A 17963-nucleotide genomic window follows, 5' to 3' on the forward strand; every position below is an offset into this window, starting at 1 on the left:
GGTGCGGCCAGGGGGTCGGAGTGCCCCCGGGACAGTAAGCGCTGGCCCCTACTTCCCGAGAACTGGGTGAAGGCCACAGGAAAGGGAGGAGAATCAAGGCCGCTGGCCAGGGCCCTGCGAAGCCGCCCTCCTGGTGGCTGGGCCTCCCTCACAAGGAAACTAAGTCCTGCGTGTTTCTTCAGGCCCCATCTTGGTGAGGCCCTCGGACCCACAGAGTCTGGCCAAGAGCGAATTTCCACAGCTGCACCAGTTTAGGTGGATTAGCGAGAAAAACCAAACGCAGTGGAGCCGAGAGAGGATCCTCCCCGCCTCCGGTTCCAGCCTGGGGGTCCGGGGCCACCCGAGGCGGGGCCGGAGCTGGGCCGGCGCTCCGGGGCCCGTGACCACCCCCAAGGCGAGCATCCGGCAGAGGGGTCCTCCTCCTGGCTCCGGGCTGACGGGGCAGCCTCCAGCGCGAGCTCACCCCTCTGGGCCTGGGGGTCCTGGCCGAGCTGAGGCTGGGACCCAGCACACGGGGAGACCAAGGTGTCCGCAGAACACCCTCGCGGAAAGAGGGCCTGTGGTGGGCGTAGCTCTTCTCCCCACACCTCACTGGCCTCCAGCGGGGAGGCCGAGGCCCGCCCCCCCTCGAAATTCTGCGTACTTCGAGCTGCTGCCTCCGTGGGCCCCCGGTGGGGAGGGGTCTCGGACCTGAGGTTCTGGCGCTGCTTCTCCTCCGGGGCCACCTGGGGTGGGGTGACAGAGGGGACTCCTTGCTCCCACCCCTCCCTGATGGCCAGTGGCCACACGACTCGGGGGCACCTCCTCCCAGTTCCTTCTAGAACCTTCCAGAAGGCAGCAAACTCTACGTCTCTCTTCCATTTGCTTCAGAAAAGGTGGTAAGGGTCGCGGGGATTGGAAAGTTCTCTTGGCTTGTCAGACCCGTCATGTCTGAGGAAGGGTCCCTCCCCAAAAGGTCACCGGTGGGTGCTTCTAATCAGCTGCCTGCTGGGCGGGGCCCTGGAAAGGCTGAACAGGGACGAGGCCTTAGATGTGGGCTGCCCCACCGTGAAGTCAGGCTGGCGCCCGCGTCCCTAGGGACAGAGCGACAGCCATGCAGACAAGCCCAGCAGAGACACAGATCCAATCCGGGAGGCAGGAAGGCCTCTGGTCTCCCCTAGGCAACCATGCAGGCTGTCATGAATGAAACCTCCAGAAATCTAAGTTTCTGAGCATTGTATCATTGGTGGTTCTTTTGAAGTCTTACGAATCATTTCTGCAAAGACTAACATTTTATTTGCTCCAACTGAGTGAAGGGTCCCGTGGCTCCGTGGGGCGGAGCTGTGGCTGAAGCTATGGCCGTGGGGCAGCGCAAAGCCTTAACCGCCGGGAAAGACACGGGGCTGCGTGTGTTTCTGGAGCCCCCCCCCCCCGCCCCCGATTCTGTGATCTCATTCGTCTTAGGGACAGGCCGCGTGGTCCCCACCCGTCTGCACTGGAGGCACCCATCGGCCGCCTACTGGAGGAAGGCCCGCAGGAAGTCATTGTAGGAGATTTTGGAAGACAGTGTCTTGTCATAATACTCCAGGATGTGGAAGAACTCCTCCTCCGAGAGGTTGATGCTGTGCTGTCTCAGGACCTGTCGGAGAGGAGAGCAGCCCCCGCTGGTGTCGGTGACACTCGAGGGGGCGGGCAGCCAGGAAGGGGCTGGGACCCACCCGCCTCTCCTCCTCGGACCCTGAAAGGCCCACCTCCAAAGTTGCCCCAAGCAGTCCTCTCCCTCGGTGCACATCCCCCTCCCTCTCCTTCCCTCTCCCCTGACTCTTCCCTCCTTCCCTCCCACCTCCTCTCGCCTAGGCCCTCACCCTCCCAAGGGCCAGTGGGTGTGACAATGGAAGACTTCCAGAACAGGGGAAGGTACTGGTTCCCCCCGCCCCCAGCCCCCCCGCCCCCAGCCCTCCCGGAACAGGTTGATAACCGTTGCCTCCCTGCAGGGTAGCGAGGCTGGTCCATGCGTTCAGACAAGGCCTGGACGGAGAGTAGAGAGGGCTGGAAGGGAGACCTGGCCACAGGGCCTTAACCAGGGTTGGGGAGGAGGGCAGGGCTGCAGGTGCAGGGCGCGGGGCGTGGCGGATCCCGCAGCGCCACAGCCCCCGGCACAGCTAGCTGCCCACCCGACAGCAACTGCCCCTTCCTCCTCAGTGAGCAGACCCCTGTGTCTCCAGCTAAAAGGCAACACTTCTCGGCCTCTTTTGGGGCTAGGTACGTCCTGGCCAGTGACACCTAAGCGGGAATGTGATGTGGGACTTCTGGGAAGCCTCCTCTAGAGCGGAGGCCCTTCCCCTTCTCCTCTCCTCCTTTTCTCTGCGGCCGGGAATATGGAGGCGATGCTAGAGCCCCAGCAGCCACCAGAGACCATGAGGCGACTTCGTGGACGGAAGCCAGGTGCTGAGGGTGGCAGAGTAAAAAAAATGAAGGCCCCAGTGGCTGTCCCCGGGCTGGCTCTGGCTTCCTAGCTCGTGACTTGTTTCAAATGAGAGGGAAACGGACTTTCAGCCGCCGGGTCCCCGCTGTTACCCGCAGCTGAGACAGATCCCTTACATGCGTTCCCCCGCCGGAAGTAAAAGCGGAGACTAAGTTGCAACTTAATTTCCTACCGATGCTTTGTGTTGTGATTTGTTTCTAAGAGGGGACTAGAACGTGGGGCCGGAAGGTCCCGGGGTTCCTCCGGACAGCGGGCGACGGGCCCCATCTGTGGGGCTGAGGGCTGGCAGCAGACGAGGAAGCTGAGCCTGGGTGTCTGAGGAGGGTCCTCGGCACCCAGCTGGCCTCTGGCTCAGGCTCTGCTGAGGCCCGGCTGCCCCTCTAGTGCCCCCCTCCCTCTGCCGCCCACCCCCGGTGCCTCCTTCCTCTTTGCTGGAGGCTGAAGGGGACCCCGGGGCTGAGAGCTGACTTGAGCCCAAAGACAAGACACAGTGTGAACTGGAAAGTCACGGCGGGGGGGGGGGGGGGGGGAGCCCTGAGGGCAGGTGTCCCCGAGGGCTGCGGGGACCGGCCCTCCTCCTTCCTGCAGCCCTGCCCGCCCACCCCGTGCTACTCATCTTCCCGGCTGAAAACAAGAGGGTTTTACTTTTTTTGTTTAGTCGAAGCAGAGATGAAACTAAGGGACAATTTTTTTGTAAGTGCATTTCAAGGTCATAACCCTTCGTGTCTGTCTGACGTTGTGACTGTTCTTTTCTGACTGTAATATGTGATTTTGAATCTAATGTCTGGACCTCAATTATTTGCTGGACCGGCCGGCTGCTGTGGGGGGTGGCCAGCAGCACACGGGGGGCAAGAGGCAGAGAGGAGCGAGTGACCGGCTGCCTCGGTGGCCACAGCGGGGACCCTGCTTTGTTTAGCTCCTTGATGTGGCCACCTGCTCTGTGGGTCTTATGCAGCCAGTCTGGGCTCCAAGGAGCACTGGCACCTGTGGTGGTGACCTGAGCCCTCAGGTCATGTCCCCACGGGGTTCTAGAAACCTTCAGGGAGGAGAACCTGGGGTCTGCAGGTGCGGGGCAGGTGGACGTAGCCCTCGATAACTTGGGGTCCCAAGGAAGTGAGGGGTCCTCTTTTGAGGTCTTCTGGCCGCCGCTCCCCGTTGGGACGCCGCAGGCGCCCAACAGCTGAGCTCACCTTCCGGAAATCAGCCACGCTCAAGAGCCCCGTCCCGCCCTCATCGTAGGCTTTGAAGGTGCGTCGCATCGGCCTCCAGCAGTGCACAATTTGGGGCTGAATCCGCAGTAAAGCCGAGTAAAAGGAAGAAGTCTCAGCACCAGCTTCTTTCTGGGGGAGAAAAACCCCCACAAAACCCGAGAGGTGGTGAGAAAGGAGCTTTCGAATGGGCAGCATGGGGCAGACAGGCACAGCCCGGCGGCCGCGCGCTCCCCTCCCGGGCCTTAGCCCTGCTTTTGCCCCTGCTCACCCCTGCCTTGGGCTCCCCCCGGCCCACTCCCCTGTAGAATGGGGCCTGCCGGCCGGACTCACGAGGATAATGGTAGATCGCTAACCCTGCTGTTGGTACAAGGCAGCCCCCGCCTCCCCTGGCCCCTCCAACCTGGGAGGAAGGTCACTCCCTTGACCCCCGTCATCTCCTGGACTGGGAAACGGGAGGCTTGGGGACGTGAAGTGGCAGGTTCAGGACCGATCTGGGCTCCGTTCCTCCCAGGTGAAGGAGGAGAGAGAGGGCCAGACAGAGATAGCCGGCCGGTTTTAAAACAGTTTGAAGGAAAAAGAGATTTCAGACTGGGTCTCCTAGTAGGTTTATCATAATGAACAGAGTTTTTTCAAAAATTCCAAGGTTGTAATTATATCTTGTAATTAGACAGCACACTACCCTGTGATTATTTCATTTAGGTGCTATTAGATAGAAAACAAGATATTTTAGCATGATTTAACCCTAACGCGTGTCTGAATATCAGAGGTGAACCATAGGCAATAACGTGTTAACACATTTTGGGAAAGTTTAATTTTAACGCGGCACTACATAAAACCAATTAGCGCAAAGTTGAATTGCTTTCGATTTTTACATCCTTTAGCACCTAGGATGGAAACTCACCAGATACCCTATAGCTTCAATTAGCTGCCAATTTACCCAATCTGCTGATCTGCACTGGAAAAAGCAAGGATTCTGTGTCGGCTCCTCCCACACCCATGCGCCATCTGAGAGAGCCTCTTCCCGTCCTCGCACAGCACAACCAATCGCTCTGGAAGGCCTCTGCCCCCAGCTCCAGCGTGGCCGCAAAGCAGAGTCCCAGGTGGCCTCCCCAGGGGGGCGTCTCTGCTGGCCTGGGCGCCTTACTCGTGTGGTGGGGGCCTTGGCGGCCTGCAGAGGGGACGGGCCTGGAACAAGTCACCAGGGCCAGGCGGGGCTGGCCCCGCTCTTTCCTCGGAAAGGCCGCTGGGGAGAAGTCTCCTGCCGTCACTCACAACGCAGAGTGGGACGGGATGGAAGGCAGGACCCTTTCTGAGTGGCAGCCGTCGTCTGTCGGGGTGTGAACACCAGAGCTGGGGGGCGGGATAGAGCACACAGGGCGTGTGCCGGGACCTCTGCCCAGGGGCCCGGCTCCCAGTGGGGCTGGACTGGAGCACCTATCACCTCACTGAATACAATCTCAGTCTGACAGTCTTACGAGTTCCCGGCACCTCGGTGTGGATGGGTGGAGGGTCTGGAAGCCTCACAGTCTCTGTATGGGGCAGGGCTTGGAAGGGCTCACCCTTCGCAGGCCTCAGAACCCAGCGGATCGCCCCCTCGTTTCCAGAAGGGGAAACTGAGGCCCAGAGAGGCAGAGGAAGGCCAGAGCTGGCGGGGGGCCTGGCAGGCTGTGTGGCCTCCATCGTTCCCCACCTGTGCTCCTGGGTCCCATGAAGATCTAAGGAAGGTGGCCCTCTGCTCACAGAGAAACTGAGTTTAGAGCAACAAGTGTCTCAACTTTAAGTTTTTCTTCCGTAACTCGGCCAAAGCCTTTGATGCTAGCTCGTGCTTGTCTAAAGTGGAAATTCCACTCGGATGGGACCTGATCTTGCACAAAACTACCTACAAATTTAGCTGCCTAGAAATTTTCTGCAAGGGATCCACTGTTTGCTGGGCTGACCCGTCATGACCCTGTGGCTGCCAGGCACGGGCGGGGACCGGCTGGGGCTGGCCGGGTCTGCCCCACACCCTGGTCCCCGCCGCTGAGCCCTCAGGGGCCTGGGAGCCACTGTTGGTTCCCCAGATGGACAATGCCAGCTGTACTCGACTTGTTCTTTAATTCGACAGAATGGAATTCACTGTTACAGATGATGGAATATGAGCAGGAAAAAGTGGTTTGTTTGTTTTTTTCCTTCATAGTTTGGAAAGACTGGAGAGAGGCGAGTCTGGGCAAACACTGGCTGGACTGTGTGTGGGTCCAAATCATTGAGAACAATGGTAAAAATCCTCCAGCTGCTATTTAAGCATCTTTAGGTTCCCATTCCTCTTAAAAGAAAGAAAGAAAGAAAGAAAGAAAGAAAGAAAGAAAGAGAAAGAAAGAAAACCACAGTCAGTGCATCGTGGGTGCAGTTTATACAGAAAGATGATGAGTCTCCAACCTCTACCACCGTGCACCCGGAGGAAAGGGTCTGGCCTGCTTCAGATGGTTGATGAATGAATACACTTTGATGTGTCCGTTAAAAATGTTTCACTTTGCTATGACCCCCCCCCGCCCCCGCCCCCGGCTTCGCCTTTTCCGTTAACTGACTGATTACTGTTCCCTGTGCCTCGTATGAACAGCCGTGCTGTCCCTGACTGTCCGCCATACAGATGTCTCCAGGTGCTGGGGGAAGAGTCACCATAACCAGGCGTCAGCCACCCGGGGAGTCTGAGGACCTGAGATCCAGTCTTGGGTTCCCAGTCTTGGGTCTCCAGACCCGTACGGGGCTCCAGAAGGAGAGAAAAAAAATGTCTGAACTATTTCCAAGAAAGGAAATTCTGAGCTGTCTGCAAGGTTCTGGAAGCCTGGCGGAGGCCTTACCTTCAGCTACACCTCTTGCCTCCCAGGCACAAGCTCCCCGAAGTACCTGCCAGCTCGCTGGCTTTGGGCCCGCCAGGCAGACCCTGGCGGTCGGGTGCTCACCTGAAAAGTGCCCCGTGCTGTACAGGCCTTTAAGTAACGGAGGAGATCGGGCAACAACGAATTGCGTGACAAGTGTATATACACACGCCTTATACGTGTGCAAACACGGGCCACATAAGCATCACACACACACACATCACACGTGCACACGCACATATCCTGTAAGTGTGGTATACACATACATCACACGTGCACATACATGTATCATGTGATATACATACATATCACACATGTATATCATACCCTGTGATATACATGTATCATTTATGTCATACACACGCGATATACACATGTATGTGTATAAAGAACATCTCAGCCAATTTTCTGGGTCCACGTGGAGGTGGCAGTGAGACTGGAGACATTTGACAAATGGGTCCTCACTGGCCAGCGGCCCCCCCGGAGCCTGTGTGTCCACTTCATCCACCTTTTCTTTCTTTCTTCTTCTTCTTCTTCTTCTTCTTCTTTTTTTTTTTTTAGTTTTTTAAAAAGTTTAATAAACATTAAAAAAATTTTTTTAAAAAAGGGGGGCGCCTGGGTGGCTCAGTCGGTTAAGCATCCAACCTCGGCTCAGGTCATGATCTCACAGTTTGTGGGTTCGAGCCCCACATCGGGCTCTGTGCTGACAGCTCAGAGCCCGGAACCTGCTTCGGATTCTGTGTGTCTGTCTGTTTCTGCCCCTCCCCCGCTCGTGCTCTGTCTCTCTCTTTCAAAAATAAACATTAAAAAAAATTTTTTTTTAAGTTTATTTATCTCGAGGGGGGTGGTGGTGGCAGAGAGAGGGAGCGAGAGAGAATCACAAGCAGGCTCCACGCTGTCAGGGCAGAGCCCCACGTGGGGCTCAAGCTCACGAACCGGGAGATCATGGCCTGAGCTGAAATCCAGGGTCAGACCCTTAACCGACCGAGCCGCCCGGGCGCCCCGCGCCCACTATTTCTATGGACTTACGACAAATTGAGACAGAGGGGCGGCCCACGCCCACACTTTCCAAGAGTCAGTCTACGTACCATCTTGTTTGCGTTCTGGATCTTCATTCTCTGCATCAGCGAGGTTTCCTTCGCTTTCAGCAGGAGGACACAGCTCTGAATGAAGTCACAGTAAGCAAATTTCCCGCTGTTCTTTACATCGTACTTCACGGCGAGCCGCTGCGATTCCTCTTTGCTTATGTCCAGACTGAACTTCTCCACGAGAGCTAAAGACAAAAACGTCAATTCAGTTGGTGGCAAACTGTTCACTCACTCGTTTGTTCACGCACGCATTCTCGCCGTAGGCCCCGGCTTGGGTCCTTGCTACAAAGGCAGACTTTGTATAAGTGATGCCTTCCAGCCAAGTGACGCTGCTGCTGTGTGTGATGGGCAGACGGAGGTCCCTCTGCCTTGGCACCGGGGAAACAGCAGAAGCAGCGTCACCGGCGTTCGCCGGGCAGGGTGACGCTGGGCTGGGGAGCCCACAGGAGTGGCCTGAGAATGCCTTTGATGTTCCAACTTGCAGGAGGTCAATGGCAGGGCACGGAAAATACAGAATAACTTCTGAGAATTAATACGTATGTTTTTTTTGTTTTTTTTTTTTTTTTTTTGCAGAATTGAATTTTGGATGTACCACTCAAGTCGGACAAGCTGAGCAGAGTAAGATCTGGTGGCTTCAGTGGGTTCGTGGTTAAAAACTAAACACAGCAACCATGCTGCCAGCAGGACCAGCTAAGGTTCATCAGTCTCAAAACCAAGAGAGTTAACTAAAACACGAGTGGAAATTGAAACACGCGTTAAAACCAACGTGGCTGATTTGGTGTCGGTGAAACACGTCACATTAACGCAGCGGACCAACGTTGGACTATCAGTGGTTTCGTATTTTGTATTTCATTTAGAAGTGGCTACTTTTTGTAGGAGCTGTTCGCTTGAGAGAGTTCACACGTTGTTTCGTTTGCACGTTGGTAAGCCATGATTGTCATAAAAGTGATTTATTAATACCGGAGATTCTCAAGAAAAAACTTTCCTTAAAAAGGGATCTAAAGATTAGGCCAGAGGAGGGGGGTCCGACTTCAGGGGGCTACCAAGCAGGGGGGCGACAAGGCCAGATCGATCGTGTAAAATGTTGCACAAACAAGACGCGACCATTAGCGCAAGTATAAATCCAACTGATGGAATTTGAAGAGCTCATCGAAGTGACACGTGGTGACAGCTGGATCAGTGGGGACAGAAGCAATGGGGTGGATGGGCCTGCATGTCCCCGGCCACCGCCCTCCTCCACCTGTCCCACCCTGGAGCTCTCCAAGTCTGTTAACAGAGACCACAACCAAGTCTGTGATTCCTAAGGCGGAGAGTCACGGCTTGCTGACTTGGTCACCCAGGCATGAACGTGCCCTGCAGTGGGTTGAGAGGCATTAGGAATTCTTTTTCTTTTTTTTTAACGTTTATTTTTGAGAGAGCGAGCGAGAGAGACAGAGACAGAACATGAGCGGGGGAGGGGCAGAGAGAGAGGGGCAGAATCCGAAGCAGGCTCCAGGCTCCGAGCCGTCAGCACAGAGCCCAACGCGGGGCTCGAACTCACGGACCGTGAGATCATGACCTGAGCCGAAGTCGGGAGCTTAACCGACTGAGCCACCCATTTTTTTTTTAATATAATTTCTTGTCAAGTTGGCTAACATACAGTGTGTACAGTGTGCTCTTGGTTTTCGGGGTCGATTCCCCCGATTCCTCGCTTATGTACAACACCCAGCGCTCATCCCAACAAGTGCCCTCCTCAATGCCCATCACCCATTTTCCCCTCTCCCCCACCCCCCCATCCACCCTCAGTCTGTTCTCTGTATTTGAGAGTCTCTCATGGTTTGCCTCCCTCCCTCTCCGTTTGTAACTATTTCTTATCCCTCGAGCCTGGCGTTTATGGAGGTGCTTGGTAGCCACGGCGAGGGAGATGCTCCCGCCCGTTCCTGTGGATCTGTGCCGGCAGGGCGACCCCGTTGTGAGAACGTACCTAGGAACTCAGCCGTGGTGATCTCCCCCTGCTTGGTCGCGTCCTTCTCTTTGCATTCCTTCAGGAACTCCCGCCAGCAGCCCTGGATTCTCCTCCGGAGCTTGCTCTCTATGGGCTCGCAGTTCTGCAGGGGCAGGGTGTCTGCTGTGCTTGCACTGGCCGGGGTCTAGCGAGAGAGAGAGAGAGAGAGAAAAGGAGGGGGTCTCGCAGCGTGAGATTCAAAACGAAGAAATAATACAAGCTGTCACAGACAGGCCTCGGGTTGAGGTTCACAACCGCACCGGCAGGATGAGCTCAGAAATAAGGGAAAAGCAAAGCGTAGATGGTAATTCTGCCATTTAACTTCCATTTCCATCGGCGGGCCATATTTGTGCCGAAACGCAGTAACCAACGTGGTTTTGGAAATAAACATATAGCCAAGATTCAAGTTTAGGGAGATGTTATTTAACTATATTAATTACGGGTGTGTGTGTGTGTGTGTGTGTGTGTGTGTGACAATATTTTTCACCAGAGGAAGAGTCTTATCAAAGACAGGGAGTCACCTGTCATTTTCATGGATGTCCAATCCTGTACTCCCTTCCAGAATGTCCTATATTGTGAAATCACATAGACCAACTATAAGCCTATCTTATTGCATTTTCCGTTTAAATATGGGGAATGAATTGAATGCAGCCCAGGCATTGCCCGTGAACACGTCCTGTCGTTATCTAATAGAGTAGTGAACTTGGGGCACCTGGGTGGCTCCGTTGGTTACGCGTCCGACTTTGGCCCGGGTCATGAGTTCGAGCCCCGCATCGGACCGTCTGCTGTCAGCGCAAAGCCCGCTTCGGGTCCTCTCTCTTTTTCTCTCTCTCTCAAAAATAAAATAAACATTAAAAAAAAAAAAAGTCCAATACAGGAACAAACTCCGTTGAATTCCTGGTCTTTCTCCCAAATTCTGTACCACCCGAGCCTTCCCCCTCTGGCTTGATGTAACGCCCTTCTCCCAGGTGTTCAAGTCAAACCCTTAGAGGCTCTCCTGGACTCTCTCCCTCTCCACCCCACACCGAATCCACTGGGAAATCCTGTTGGCTTTACCTGACTGCCGGCCGCCGGCTCCCCACTGCCCATCTCACTCAGAGCCACCGGGCCTTCCCCCTGGACCACTGGAGCCTCCTCCCCACCTGCTCGCTTCTGCCCACCCCCCTCCAGCCCCCACTCCACCCACACCCTCTATTCCGCACACAGAATCCACGGGAGGCTTTTTAAAGACGCTGCAGCCCACATCACTCCTCTGTTTAAACACCTGCAAGGGCTGCAGCCTCTGGAGTGAAAGCCAGAGTCGCCCCACACCGCCCGCCTGTCCCCCCCGCACCGCCCCAGCGTGTTTTCCGCGGCTTCCCTGACAGTTCTAGACTCGGTGGCTTAAGACAGCACACTTACTCTCTTACAGTTCTGAAGGCCAGAAGCCTGAGGTGGGTCCTACTGAGCTAAAACCAAGGCGTCAGCGGGACGGTGTTCTTTCTGAGGCTCTAAGAGAGAATCTGTTTCTTACCTTTTCTGGCATCGAGAGGCGCCCACACGTCTTAGCCTGTGGCCCCTTCCCGCACCTTCCAAGTCGGGAGCAACAGTGGAGACTTTCTCAAATGGCGTCTCTCCGACACGGACCTTTCTGCCTCTGCGTCCCCCGTTTACAGGTCCTTGTGATTGCCTCCGGCCCACCCGGACACTTAGGATCCTCCCTTGTTAAGTCGGCTGATTAGCACCTTTAATTCCACCTGCAGCCTTGATCCCCGCCCCGTGCCATGTGAGGTGACATATTACAGGTCCTAGATATTAGGACGCCGACATCTTTGGGGTGCTCCTGACCCCACCCCTTCATTCTGCTCTACTCAGTGTCTCCAACTCGCTAAATACATGACGTGCCCATCATCCCCGACAAGAATGTAAACTCCGCCAGGGCAAGGGACGCTTGTTCACTCTCAGCTCTCGAAAAGACCCAGCACAGAGTAGATGTGCGATGAATTCTGCACACGGTTGGGATCCTCTCAACCACCCTTTCTCGGGGCTGCTGCCCTCCGGCTTGCAGATGAGGCGAGCGCCTCAGTGAGGCCGGCCCCCTTCCCGCACCCCAGACCGGGCGGCTCAGCCCGGGGCCAGAGCCGCAGAGTTAGACAGGCCTGGGTTGGAAACCGGATCTCCCCGTGTCCGACTGAGGGACCCTGAGCACATGAGGACACCTCTTAGAGCCTCGTATCTTCAACCGTAAAATGGGGGTGACGACACGTTGCGGTTGGGCGCGTGTAGGGCCCTCGCACAAAGCGGACGCCTACCATGGGGTGTCCGCCTTCCTGCCCGATGAACGCCCAGCTCGCTGATCGAGGGTCTTCTGTCCCCGCTCCCGTACCCATTTCCTACCCTGAATCCTCCTTATTCCTCCTTCCAGCCCTCACGCCTTCCTTCCACCCAAGCCTCCCCCAGTCCTTCCCCACACCTCCCTCCCCCCTCCAGGCAGGTGAGCGCTAAGGACCCACCTTGGGCTCCTCTCCTGTGCCCCCGCCCCAGGCTCACCCTATGGCACCTTGCCGGTCACCTGCCACTCAGGACCACTGGGGTTTGGGGATCTGGGGACCCGGGGCGCAGTGGCGCCGCGAGACGCGGACTCACAGAGGGGTGGCTCTGCGTTTTCAACCCTGCTCTGAGGTCGGGAGCAGGCGTTGATGAAGCTGCGGATCTGCCTCTCTCTGAGACTTCGGGAGCACTGCAGCCTTTCTGGGCCTTGGTGGAACTGCCAGTGGCTGGCGGTGTGGCCCCTCTCTCGGAGCTGAACATGCTCAGGAAGTCCAGATACTTGAGCCTCCCCTTGGCATTGACCGGCATCTCGCTCCACAGTCTGTCAAACTGGCAAAGAAGCAGAAGTCGTTCCCAGGGGTTAGTGTAAAAGCCCAGCAGAGTGCCCGCAGCGCCCACGAGAGTGGACAGAAGCCAGTGGAGGCCAGCGCTCACGTCGGCAGGGGGGCCGAGGCCTGCGGCAATGAAAACAAATTGAAAAAGAGAAAGAAAAAAAATCCGCTCAGCCTCCACTTGATGGAGGCATCCGTGAGAGAGGAAAAGCAAAGACAAGAGGATTATTCACGGCTTCCACAGGACAATTTTTTAATTGAATTGGGCCCTTAGTGAGCAGTGGAACGCCATTAAATGTTGTGATTAGTCACAGAGACTGAGCGGCAGTCTATGAGAACACTTTAGGAGAAAATGCAAATCAAGGCCCTGGCCCACCTTGGTCCCGGGGAAGCCCGGCCGGACTCATTTCTCTTCCTCGTGGGCGCCTGAGTTCTGCCAACAGCTGGCCAGGCACCGTGGCCCTCAGCCGCTGTGTTCACGGCCAGGTGCGTGTCCCCGAAGGGCCGGCCCTGTCCTCTCACAAGGTGGAAAGGGAGGTGTCTGGGAAACCAGAGAGAAGGGTATGGCTCTGGGCTGGTACCGTCTGACATCACAGGCCACGTCGGAACCACACCGGTGGGGCAAAATGACTCCAGCAACCTAAATGAGCCACTTTGGATGACTGAGGGTTTTCAGGAAGCTGAGAAGAGGGGTAACTGATTCAGAACCAGTGGGGTCCCAGCCTCCTGCGCCCACCCAGGAGAGCAGCGGCCTCTAGGGGCAAGGGGAATGGTGTTTCCCGTCCGTCCCTCGGGCCTGACCTTGACCGGAGGCCAGCATCGCTCTTGGCCTCCGCTGGGGTTTCCAAAAGGCAAATTATGAGAGACAGTACCGGTTGGGTTTGAAATTCCGGAAATGAAGTACTGGGGGGTGGGGAAGAGAGGAGGAATGTTCTAGGCCCTGAGAAGGGAAGAAGGTTTAGTTTGGGACAATATTCTTTTTTTTTTTTTTTTTAACATTTATTCATTATTGAAAGATAGAGAGAGACAGAGCATGAGCAGGGCAGGGGCGGAGAGAGGGGGAGACACAGAATCCGCAACAGGCTCCAGGCTCCGAGCTGTCAGCACAGAGCCCGACGTGGGGCTCGAACTCATGAGCCGTGAGATCATGACCTGAGCCCAAGTCGGAGGCCCAAGTGACCGAGCCACCCGGGCGCCCCATAGTTTGGGACAATATTCTTGATTCACGTTTTAAACTTTTTATTTCAAAAGAATTGTAGATTTGCAGGAAGTTGCAGGGATGGTACAGAGAGAACCCTGGTACCGTCCCCTAAAGGTCACGTCTTCGGGAACAACTTCGAAACCAGGTTGCGGACGGTGCCGTGTACGGACGGTTCGACGTCATTTGTGACGTGTGCAGAAGCGCGTTGCTTTAATTTTGATCGGTGAGGTCAAACCAGCTGGTGGAGGGGAAGTGAGAGACCTTGAGAAAGTGACCACGTGTCTGTCTCAGACAGACCTCACCGTCACCAATGGCGGTCATCACCCCCAGTCAGGAGGAGGCTCGCCACCCGTCTCCCTCCAGGAAAGTTCTCCCAACGCCCCGGAGCAGATGTCCGGCGCTCTTCTCCACCTTCCCGCCCGTGCTGAAGCCACCTCTGCAGGTGACGCCAACCTGCCCGGTCCTGCAGCTCTCTGAAGGTCGTCTGAGATTCATCTTTAAATGTCCTACATCTCCCGAAGGGGCCGGCACATGGCAGGTGCTCTAGAAACGTTTGCTCGGCTGCTGAAAGTCCTGAAAAACTCACCTAAGACCGATCAGACAACGGCAAGACCCTTTAACAATGAAGGGGACAGACGGTGCTAAGTAAGCCACATCGTGATCGCATTCATCACGAAAGGCTTTCGGGAAGCAGAGCAGGATGCGGCCTGGAAGAGGAAGCGGGCGCCACGGGCTCTCGCGCACTCCTATGTTAGCCACGTTGGGGAGGAAGGAGGAGGAAGGTCACGTTATCAAGGGGAGATACAAAGAAGGGTGCCCGTGTTATGGACCCCGTGGAAACCTGAAGCATGGGCGTGAGGACGTTTATAAAGCCGCTAAGGACGGCAACGGCGTCTCCTGTAATCTTCTGGTGCAAACGAAGTCCAGGAGGGAGCCCGGAAGCCCTCTCTTCGCCAAAGGAGCCTCACCATGAAGGCAGAATGAACGTGGCCAGGAGGACACCGAAGCGGGTGGGTGGGAAAGGGAAACCCACGCGTGGCTCCTCAGTCCTGACAGATGGCGCCCCAGAATGCTAATGGAGCCCTACAGATGCTGCAGGGGACGGAGGCGGGTGGGGCTGGGGGGACAGGAGAGGCATCAAGAAGCCTGCAAACAGGGCACCACACAAGGGGCTTCTGACCCGTGAGCTGGGCGTGAAACCCGGGCAAAATTCTGATGGTTCGTGAGCGAGTTGAGAGCGAGTGAGTTTCCACGTCCCGGTGGCGGAAGGCGTGCTTCCTGAAACGTCCCCTTCAAATGCAGAGAAGCCGTTAACTACCTTCCGAACGCCTAAAGATCTCTGACTTTGGGCCCCACTTCTGCAGGGAGGCAAGCTGCCGGAGATCGCCACTCGCATCTAACAGCCAGAGAAAGCCGAGTATCTACACCGTCAGAAGGGTTCGGGGCGCCCGGGTGGCTCAGTCGGTGAAGCGTCCAACGCTTGGTTTCGGCTCAGGTCATGATCCCACGTTTGTCGGTTCGAGCCCCGTGTCGGGCTCTGCGCTGACAGTGTGGAGCCTGCTTGGGATTCTCTCCCTCCCTCTCTCCGCCCACCTCTCTCTCTCCTTCAAAAAAATAAATACATAAACTTAAAACAAAACGAAATCAGAGCTGTTTTAGAGCCCATCAGAGAGCTGAGGTTCCAGGGAGCCGAGGGGACCGAATGCCACGGAGCCCCAAGTCTCCGAGGAGAGCCAGACACGCCAGCTCTCACGCCTGGCAGCGCTCGGGAAGAAGCCAGCTAGCACGTTCCAGGCCGAGCGTGTGCCGGCACGTGAGGCTGGGATGACGGAGAGGCCCAGAGACAGGGAACGCTCGCGCTCACAAGCTCCCCTCCACCCGCCTCTGCTGCTGCTCCGGAGAGAGAAAGCACGGGAGGGGACAGACTCGCAACACCGCACGCTTCTCCAGACCCTCCTCTCACGGGAAGCGAAAGCCTTAAGCCACGGGGGAGGCGTAGCAAACCCACTCAAGACCAGGACCCCTGGGGGAGGGAAGGAAGCAAACCCTTGTGTCTCTAGGAGGGGTAGATCCACAGATCCACGGCCCCAGGGGGAAGGGTGCGGGCAAAAGCCCCGTGCTTCTGAAGGAGGGGCAGCGACCCTAGGATCTGTACCTCTACCAAGCAAAGGTCAGAGGTCAGCTACCTCCTCTCCCGCCCAAGACCCACCCACCACGGAGACCGGGCAGAGTCTGACCGCCACAGAAGGGGGTGTGGAGGGGCAGGAATGCGGAGAAGGCGCCACCCTGGCCTAAACCAGGCTGGACCAGGAAGGCCTAGACAGCGCCACCCTGCGTAAGCCTGGCCCTGAGCACGGGGGGCCCTGTCCTGTGGCCCGGACGTGCAGGAGGAATACTCAGCAGTGTCCTGGCATCTCTCCCTGCTGGAGGGTCTGACACCTGTGCACCACACACCCCTAGGGTGGGGGCAGCAACGGTAACACTCGAACGCAGCTCAACTGCCGACCAGACTGATTCCGGAATGCCCTCCCGTTCGCGGTCAGCCAGAAGAGGTATGTCCACGTTCAGGCATAAATACTATTGATATCTCTGTCTCAACTCTTCTTTACATGACGTCTGGCTTTCAATATAAAGAAAGGAAATCTAGACCTATCGACAAAAGATGAACTGACCCATCGCCAAGAGATACAGCAATCACCCGACGAGAGTCAGAGGAGGCTCCTTTTGTGGGGTCATCAGACAAGGACTTTCAAACAACTGCGGTTAACACGTCAGTGGACCGAGTAGAAAAGGTGTGTAACTTGCACGAACAGAAGGGGTAGAGAGATGGAAAGCAGTTTTTGAAGATACATGTCCTGGGGCGCCTGGGGGGCTCAGTTGGTTAAGCATCTGACTTTGGCTCAGGTCACGATCTCCTGGTTCGTGGGTTCGAGCTCCGCATCGGGCTCTGCGCTGACAGCTCAGAGCCTGCTCGGGAGCCTCTCTCTCTCCCTCCCTCCCCCACTTCCTCTCTCTCTCTCTCTCTCAAAATAAAGTTAAAAAAAATAATAACAATAAAAAAGCACCGTCTTGTTCAAGCACAACGGGGAAATCGGGCTGAATAGAAACAGAGCCGTGACACCAGAGGCCCGTGCGTGTGTGGCCCACAGGAGCCAGGGTCAGCTACAGGTAGTGGGGGGCGGCACCCCTTCCAGGAACAGGGACAAGATGCCCCGTGTGAGGTGGGCAGTTAGAGGCAAGCCACCGACCTGCTACCTGAGGGGGAAACAGAGGCAGCCAGGCAGAGCTGGGACGGGCCTGTGCTGCCAATGGGCAGCCTTTCTAGAGTCACCGAGGACCAGACCCCGAGGCCGAGGTGGGAGGCGTCCAGCTCCCACAACCAGGCCGAGCCACGGCGAACCGCCTGGCCGTGGGGCCGCGTGGAAGGGCCACGCCGGGCAAGCTGCGTGTGGAGGCGTCAGGGACTTCGAACAGCCTCCTGGCTCCGTCCCTCCTCCTCCCGTGTCTCTGACGGGGTGCTTTCTTCCTCTTTGGGGTCGGGCGCCCGGAGAAAGCGTGCACAAATTAGCAGATACCAGCACCGAGAGACGCTGGAAGACAGGTTAGCGCTCTCTTCGCAGTGTCGGGGGGGGGGGGGGTGGGGAATCCTCAGACACAGAATCCCGTCCCCAGACTATCTCCTAAGGAGAAGGGTGAAGCAAGTGAGCTTCACGGAAGAAGAGTGAGCGGGAAGCAGGAGTGGATGGCGGATGTGGCTGCGGGCAGAGACCCAGGAGACCCCAACATCGCCCCCGCCCAGCCCCTCCACCCGCAGCACCCCACCCCTGTCCACGGCTCCCCTGCCCTTCGGGCTCCTGTGGTCCACTCACCCTTCTCCCGCACACCCGACCTCCTCTGCTCCCAGGCCCCGAGCCGCCTCCTCAGGGAGCCTTCCCTGACTGCCCTACCCAAAGGCTCCCTCCGCACCACCCTGGTTCCCACTCCCGGGGCCTCTGCGGCATTTATCACCAGCCAACACGCACGTCTCACTCACTCCCCCTGCCCCTGAAAAAGCGCGGACCACGAGGGCAGATCTGCGGTGCCCACAGCAGCTCCTCTAATGCAACACGCTCGCCGCTCCTGCTTCCGGAATGTTCCCTCCACCTGCACTGCTCTCTCCTGTCTCCTCTCAGTGGCAACTCCCACGACCCCAACGTCACGCCCTTAGGGAAACTGCCCTGACCCCTGGGTCCAGGCCCCCACTGCTGGCCCATCCTAGCAGGGAGCAGCTTGTAACAACATAAATAACGCACAGCTCTC

The 17963-nt window shown here is 56.8% G+C and overlaps 1 protein-coding gene across 1 annotated transcript in view; it reads right to left on the reverse strand.

Moving 5' to 3' along the window:
* Positions 1-1449: 1449 nt before the first annotated feature.
* The window catches only part of EFCAB6 (EF-hand calcium binding domain 6), a 221574-nt gene continuing 205060 nt past the window's right edge, over positions 1450-17963 (reverse strand). Inside the window, exons 26-30 of the mRNA XM_047067112.1 lie at positions 12228-12461; positions 9582-9747; positions 7619-7803; positions 3655-3804; positions 1450-1618 (exon numbers count right to left, since the gene is read on the reverse strand). Of these exons, the coding sequence (XP_046923068.1) occupies positions 1496-1618; positions 3655-3804; positions 7619-7803; positions 9582-9747; positions 12228-12461 (858 nt within the window). The 3' untranslated portion in view covers positions 1450-1495. The remainder of the gene's footprint in view (positions 1619-3654; positions 3805-7618; positions 7804-9581; positions 9748-12227; positions 12462-17963) is intronic.

This window comes from Lynx rufus, unplaced genomic scaffold, assembly GCF_022079265.1.
Source record: "Lynx rufus isolate CCGP_SWC_20201006 ecotype Redwood Valley unplaced genomic scaffold, mLynRuf1.p SCAF_7, whole genome shotgun sequence".
In the NCBI taxonomy this organism is placed as follows: Eukaryota; Metazoa; Chordata; class Mammalia; order Carnivora; family Felidae; genus Lynx; species Lynx rufus.